This window comes from Penaeus japonicus, unplaced genomic scaffold (assembly GCF_977035675.1).
Source record: "Penaeus japonicus unplaced genomic scaffold, GWHDUDI00000001_assembly GWHDUDI00000008, whole genome shotgun sequence".
Taxonomy (NCBI): domain Eukaryota; kingdom Metazoa; phylum Arthropoda; class Malacostraca; order Decapoda; family Penaeidae; genus Penaeus; species Penaeus japonicus.
The window spans coordinates 32,828,714-32,836,213 of record NW_028234410.1 but is presented as its reverse complement, the minus strand read 5'-3'; the positions used below and the strand labels follow the sequence as shown (position 1 = coordinate 32,836,213).

Sequence of the window (7,500 nt, the reverse complement as noted above, 5' to 3'; positions counted from 1 at the left end):
TATAGTTTGATTGTGATGTGAAAGTTTAAGAGCTCAATATAGGATTGCGAAGAGATACTAAATCTAAGGTAATACCTATAAAGAACACATTAGATAACACTTTTGAGTATTATAATATAATCTGCAGAAAGTAAAGGTAAAACCACATTTGTTTCAAAGTCCATAAATTTCTGTTAGTATGGCTAAGCAATGCTGTAGACACCGTGCTTTTTGTTGCAGTAAAGGCAAACAAACTTCCAGCACTTTTATTTTGACAAGGTAGAGCTTCTCAACTTCCTTGGTAGTTATTTCAGAGCAAGGCAGCTTCATGCCACATACCTTGACTTTTCCCACTATCTTTCATTTCACTCACTCATTGTAGAACTAGAGTTATTTTTGGGTTAATTTGTTTGTTTTATTGTTTTAAGAAACATGTATGTGTCATATGACAGGCTCTATCAATGCTGCAGTTGACTAAAATTGTAGAGTTCAATATCAGCTCATTATTTTCTGTGATAGAAATACTGCTGTTTTATGAGAGGACAAAAAGCAACTTCATTTTCTTGTATTTGTGTACTGTCATGAAAGAATACAAAAATATAACCATCCACAATTAAGATAACATGAAGAGGAAAGAAACCTGTGCTTATGCCTGTGAGTGCCACAGTACAAGGCAGCTCTACTGGCACTGGCACATTATAGACACTGGGCATGGTTTGAGTCACCTTCCTGTTCTCGTTCTACCTGTACATCCTTCATCGCCGGTACTTTAGAGCAAGAGGTCGGCAACTTGCTGTGTGCCATGGCTCTCTAAAAACAGTGCTTGCTAGAGACTGTGGATGGGTACTATTCAAGGCTCTCTCTCTTGCTGGTGCTAGAAGAGAGTGGTGCCATCTAGGTTTTGGATTTTAGGTTAAACCCATTTTGCTTAATAGTACGGCAATTATGATTACATGATCGTCACTTACTCACTACTCGTAGTATGATAAAGAAACACATTGGTCAAATATCCCCTAATGTCATGTACGTCACAGTTCCCACTATCAGACCAAAAACTCTTGAGGTATATGTCACGACAGCTGTTCGCAATGGGTTAATAGGCAAGCAGGGCACCAGTCCCAGTTTTGCCTCGCCATAAATATGAGGAGGATTTGTTGACCATTGCTTAGGTATGTATGCCAAGGGATTGCTTCATGTGGTCCTATTCTGAACAGTCTACCAACTACTGTGAAAATTTACAAATGGAATGGATAAGATTTCAATATTTTATCAATGAAATTCAAGAATCTACTAAACTGATGGATGAAAGGTAGTGCCTAAGTGAATATATAATTGTATTTCCTTTTGATCATAGAAAATACATGGGAAGCTGTAAGTTGTATAAGAAGTTCAAGACATAACAGTCCAGATAAGATTATTTTGAAAATGTTCTTACCAATATTTATCATTATTTCAAAGGCATTCACAATTATACCATTATTTACAATGGGACCCATCAATTAATATTATACCCTCCACACTCAACAAACCTTTACCATTTATATTCTAGAAGGATAAAGCTTTGATTGATTCTTTGGGTGATTCTAATAGTAAATTGCCTAAGGTCAACAAGTTCTTTCTTGCTAGAATATACATGAGCGTTAAATGTGAAATTCTAAAACATAGATTTAGGGACTTTGATATGTGATTGTGGCTTTGTCTTTACTTTCTGCAGAACCAATTTTTTACCCAATATCTCTGTTTTGTGAATGACGAATTCCAAGATGTTTTAAAGTGATCACTATAGCCTTTGCACCATTAACAACCTACAAAAAGGCCAACAAACTCCACCACATGTATTTTGGCAAGATAAAGTATAGATTTGTTTATTATTTGATGATAAATTGCAAGGGAGGTCTACAGAGCATACACCCATTGATTATGGTCATTTATTTTATTCAGGGATTTAATAATGTATTTATTTTCACTCTGTTATAAGTATGGCATAGAAAATGAATAAATGAATTCATTGGTCTGACAGTTATACTATTTACATTATAAAGTATGTTTGAAACTGAAAATATACCCAGCCTCAGTCACTATCTTCATTACTGAATTACCAAGATATTTTTCATTTGCTTTATTTTTCATTCTTTCAGTAATAATAAGAGTAGTTCCATGCACATGAAGGGATTTACATTTTTTCCTCATCATTATATTGGTTGTGTTAAATCCAAATCCATTTGGAAATTGCTTTGATTCCTGATGATTGGCAATCAATCACTGGGGCTTCATCTTTTTATACACCAGCATAGATCAACAAGCTTCCAACTTATATATTCCCAGCCAAATAGAGCTTGGTAAATTACCAGAGAGATATTTGTTCTATCTTGCCAGAATATAGATGTTTGGTTAAGGTTTGAGAGTGTGTACTGCAGTATCAACAGACCTAGTCCCTGTATATCTAACCCAGTTACAAACATGTGGGTGTCTTCTAAACATTACCAGATATTTGTTTGATCATTAACCCTATCCCGACGGGCCCAGCGATAAGTGGAAACCCCCTACGCGGGGCCTATGCAATATTGCATCGGGAACATCACACTGGTGCGTCGCCCCATCATCGGGCATTTAGCCCTGTCACACGGGTGTGACGCACCGTCACCAAAGGGTTAAGCTTAGAAAATGGCTAACTTGAACTGTCATAACTGAATGGGTTTTACATATGATAGGTAACATACCAATTGATAAATATTTACTACATAAATTTGCATGTTATCTATTTTTTGTTTCACCTCTAGAGAGTAAAATTATAGAAATATAAATGCATCTTTGGTTTTAACATGGTTTTCTAAGCTTTTGTAGGTTTCTCTAATTTCCTTTAGAAGTGAAAGATGGATACATTAATATTGTATCAAATTTATTAGTGACTGAGGAAGTAGAAACTTTCAAAAATTATATATTTTATCAACACTGAAGCTTTATGCATTTTATTGCATCCTTAGGTCTTTAGTTACCTGTTTTAATTGTTACATGTTCTTATCAATTAGTGGGATTATTGTGATTATATTTCAGATTATGGTTGAGGAGAATGGTTTACAATCCCAGCCCTCTACAATGGACAACAGAGAACCTAATATGATAACTGCATTATTAGTAAGTAGATATGTCTTCATCTGTCTATAAGTATATTCATTTCTAAGTAAATATGCCATACTGGAGTTAAAAAATCTCAAGTTGTATTCAAGTTGAATGTTACTTGTCACTTCTTAAAGGTGTTATAAATCTGGAAAACAGCAAAAATTCACAAGCAGTTATATTTACATACGCATACAAAAATACAGGCAAACACACACACATGCACACACACATGCACACATACATGCACACACACATGCACACGCACACGCACACGCACACGCACATGCACATGCACACGCACACGCACACGCACACGCACACGCACACGCACACGCACACGCACACGCATATGCACATGCACATGCATATGCACACACACATGCACACACACATACACACACACATACACATACACACACACACACACACACACACACACACACACACACACACACACCACACCACACCACACCACACACCACCCCACACCACACCACACCACAACACACACACAAAAACACCACACAATGATACACAACACACACACATATATATATTTTGATATGTATCATGTGTATATATTAACTATATATATAGAAACTTATTATATATCCTATATATAATATATATATTTATAAGATGATAATAACTATATATTATATAAACCTATCAATATTAGAATATATATATATATATATAATATATATATATATATTATTTTAGATATAATATATATATATATATATATACGAGACAAACCTCTCACTCACTAGAATAGGCTACACTATATCACTTCTCTATCACATATATATATATACATATATATAGATATTTAACACATATTATTAATAAAACTACTACTACACTCACGACAATAGCACACTATTCATATTTACTCACACTTACATATTTATTTATTTATATTTTTAATATTTTCTTATATTTTTAATTACACACACTACTATATTTTCTACACTTCCATATTTTACAATATGTATATATTTAGTTCATGTTTTTTATTATTATCCATTAAATTTTATTTTTATACATTCATATTTATTATTCAATTTATATACATTTCTTTAATATATTCGATATATAAACATATATACTTTATAAATTTAAAGTTATATTTATTTATTTATATTTTTATATTTTTATATTTTTATATTTTTTTTTATATTTTTATATTTATATATTTATATATTTATATATTTATATTTATGTTTATATTTATATTAAATTTATATTTATATTCATATTTATATTCAATTTATATTCATATTTATATATTTATATTTATATTTATATTTATTTATATTTATATTCACCTGATAATGTATCAGTATGGATTGAAACCAGAATTGTATTTACTCAAACACAAGTATTTTACATAAACAGTCAAGACGGCAACCACAGGATACCAAAAGTACACCAGGCTATTGGAGTACACAAAACCCTTCCTTCTCTTGACACCATATAAAACGAAGTGGCTCACAGAGTGAGGCCCAAAAACAATCGCAGCTTTCAAGGCAGCTCAGGGGGCTTCAAACGAAACTACAGGCACAACCTACAGTGGTGACAAATAGGTCACCATGACACCTACAGTTCATTCCCCCTCCAATACTAAAACCCCGATATACCCCTCAAACAGACATTCTCTCAGCCTGCCTCCGGCTAATCACAACCCCGACTACCCTCTATACACCAAACAAACGATTCACCAGGCGTGAGGCCGGTTTCAAGGCCTCAGGGGGCTTCAAAGGCATCTACAGTGGCATAGGTCCTGCTGCTATTGCTTCTGCACCAACTGGTATGTAGAGAACAAGATTTGAAATTATTTTACCCTTTTTTCTTTTTTCCCCTCCCATGCATTTCCTTCCTCTCTGTCTTTGTTTTGTTTTTCTAAATTTTTCTAAGTCACTCTTATTGGGCCAAGGTAAGATGTTGAAGTTCCAGTAACATTGTGAAATAAAATCAGGTTTTAATTTCATATTTTAGCAATACAGGTCAAGGTTAAACTTTTATGTTGTTACTTTACCAGAACACAAGTTTCAGGAATACCTAATTTCAGCAAATTGAAAGATGTTGTCTAGGCCTACTTTGTTTGTGCCATGGAGATAAGGAGGTTACTATTTAATAATCCACTAAGTTAGAATATGTGAGTATGTATGTGCATGCACACACTCTCCCTCCAACATAATAGATCTACAACAATCTCTTTGTCAAACTTTGAGTCATCGTTGTTATTTTCTTTTGGTGAAGAAACCATGTTGCCTATCAAAGAGTTGTCCCCTCATCTCAATGGCACAAACATCTCATCCACAGTGTCCTCACTAGAGAGCAGGTTAAAGAAAAGATGACATGGTAGCATGTGGGTGTATGAAGACTCACTAGGTGATGAGTAGCAGGTTAGCAGGTATTGAGTGGTGGGTAGCGACTTTCCTGCCAAATCAAGGAAGGGGTTTGCAGGATATGCTGAATATAAGGATTTAAACCTCAAATAAGGTTTTGCTTTATAGAATTAACAGTTTCTCGTAAAATAGATTATGTAAATGATAGGGCAATTTTGAATGTAATTGCAAGATTAAGCCTGTTATGCTGCCCATGTCAAGAATGATTATTTTTCATTTCTGTATGTCTTTATGTAAAATATTTTGATATTCGTTACAAAATTCTAAAAAAGTAATAAGATGTCATTTATCTCTTCACATAAATCGACAATAACATTGATAAATACATCATTCACAGATACAGTTACCTTTATAAGTTCAAGACTATAAAAAGAGTAATAAGAAAAATATATATAGTCACTAAAAGGGTTGATATATACAGCTAAATATAGTAAGACACAAAATCATATATAATATCAGAGCACCAACAAAACAAACAAAGGCATAAATAAAAGTAAAACCTGTAATCTGCCAGATGTAAGGCAAGCAGTCAGGAGAGGCACCTGGTACAATGGCAAATTACAAAGTCACAATGGCAGGCATACTGTATTTTGTATCAAAATTGATGTCCTAGATATGAAATTTCCTATGGAATTTATTGAAGAATTGAAGAAAAAAATAGAGTTGGCTCCTGTGGTAGGGTGAGTCATGTTAAAGGAACTTTAGCAGGGTTTCACCTTGTCTTTTGTTTTCTGCATGAATAAAATTTAAATATGATGTATATTAAAAAATGATAATCTTGCCTAACTTTGCCATTTAGTGGTCTTTATAGGCTGGTCTGAGTTTGAAATATGGATGCATTTTACAATGGGTTATTACTAATTTTCTCTACCCTGTTTTCTACAGCTGCTACCTTCTTCTTAGCATATGAGGGGGTAAAGCAGTTGTTCAGTAATAGAGTGCCATCAAAATATGAACCTGGGCTCCACATGTTTGCTGCATCAGCTGGTGAAGTGGTGAGTATTAAATGGATTTGTTTAGTTAAGCATTTTATGGGCTTTCTTAGTCGACTTAAATTACATGATGAGAACTATAAAAGCGCCAAAGCTTAGGAAGGGACTGCAAAATGAGAGATGCAAAGCATCATAGTTGGAGTCACCACAAACTATGCATTGAAGATGTGCAACATCTCAGGAAGATAGCTGGGAAAGATAAATTGCTGCAAAAACTCTACTACTACTCACAACAGCTGACACCAAATGCAATGTGGATATGCCAAGAAATAATAGCAAGATAGCCAGCATTGGATGGCTGTAAAAAAGAATGAAAAATTAATGTCTTCACAAAAATTGAAGAGGGTCTCATCTCTCAAAGGAATCACAAAACCTTACCCAGCGTTATTAGAATTAAACAGGTGTCCTTGGTTTGTCCCCTTATATGAGATCCTCTGCTGTTTCTATTAACCCATTGCGGACGGGGATAGATTCACTTGCCCAGTCACCAGGATAGGTTTTATTTTAGAGTGAGGCAACTTGAAGTAACATAATTTGAATCTTCCTACTCTCTTCCAGTCACTCATTGTAAAACTAGTCATTTTTATTTTATTTTTTGTGTTTTATTGAGTTTAGAGACTTATATGTGCCATATGACAGGCTCTATCAATGCTGCAGTTGATTAAAATTGTAGTATATGATCCATATTAGCTCATTATTTTCTTTATAGTCAGTGTGATAGAAATATTGCTTTTTTATGGGAGGACAAAAGGCAACTTAATTTTTTTGCAATTTTGTGCTGTCATGAACAAGTAAGAAACATAACCACCTACAATGAAGATAACATGAAGAGGTAGAGAAGAGAAAGGAAACCTGTGCTTGTGACTGTGAGTGCCACAGCAAAAGGTATCCATGTTGGCACAGGAGCACATTTTAGACACTGGGTATGGTTTGAGTCACCTTCCTCTTCTCATTCTACCTGCACATTCTTCATCGGCAGTACTTTAGAACAAGAG

At 34.2% G+C, this 7,500-nt stretch overlaps 1 protein-coding gene across 1 annotated transcript in view; it reads left to right on the top strand.

The window, feature by feature from the left end:
* The first annotated feature begins 961 nt into the window (after positions 1–961).
* LOC122246680 (mitochondrial S-adenosylmethionine carrier protein) overlaps positions 962–7,500 on the top strand; it is a 13,437-nt gene continuing 6,898 nt past the window's right edge. Inside the window, exons 1-5 of the mRNA XM_086538861.1 lie at positions 962–1,042; positions 3,034–3,114; positions 4,501–4,546; positions 4,754–4,912; positions 6,399–6,508. Coding sequence (XP_086394987.1) covers positions 962–1,042; positions 3,034–3,114; positions 4,501–4,546; positions 4,754–4,912; positions 6,399–6,508 — 477 coding nt within the window. The remainder of the gene's footprint in view (positions 1,043–3,033; positions 3,115–4,500; positions 4,547–4,753; positions 4,913–6,398; positions 6,509–7,500) is intronic.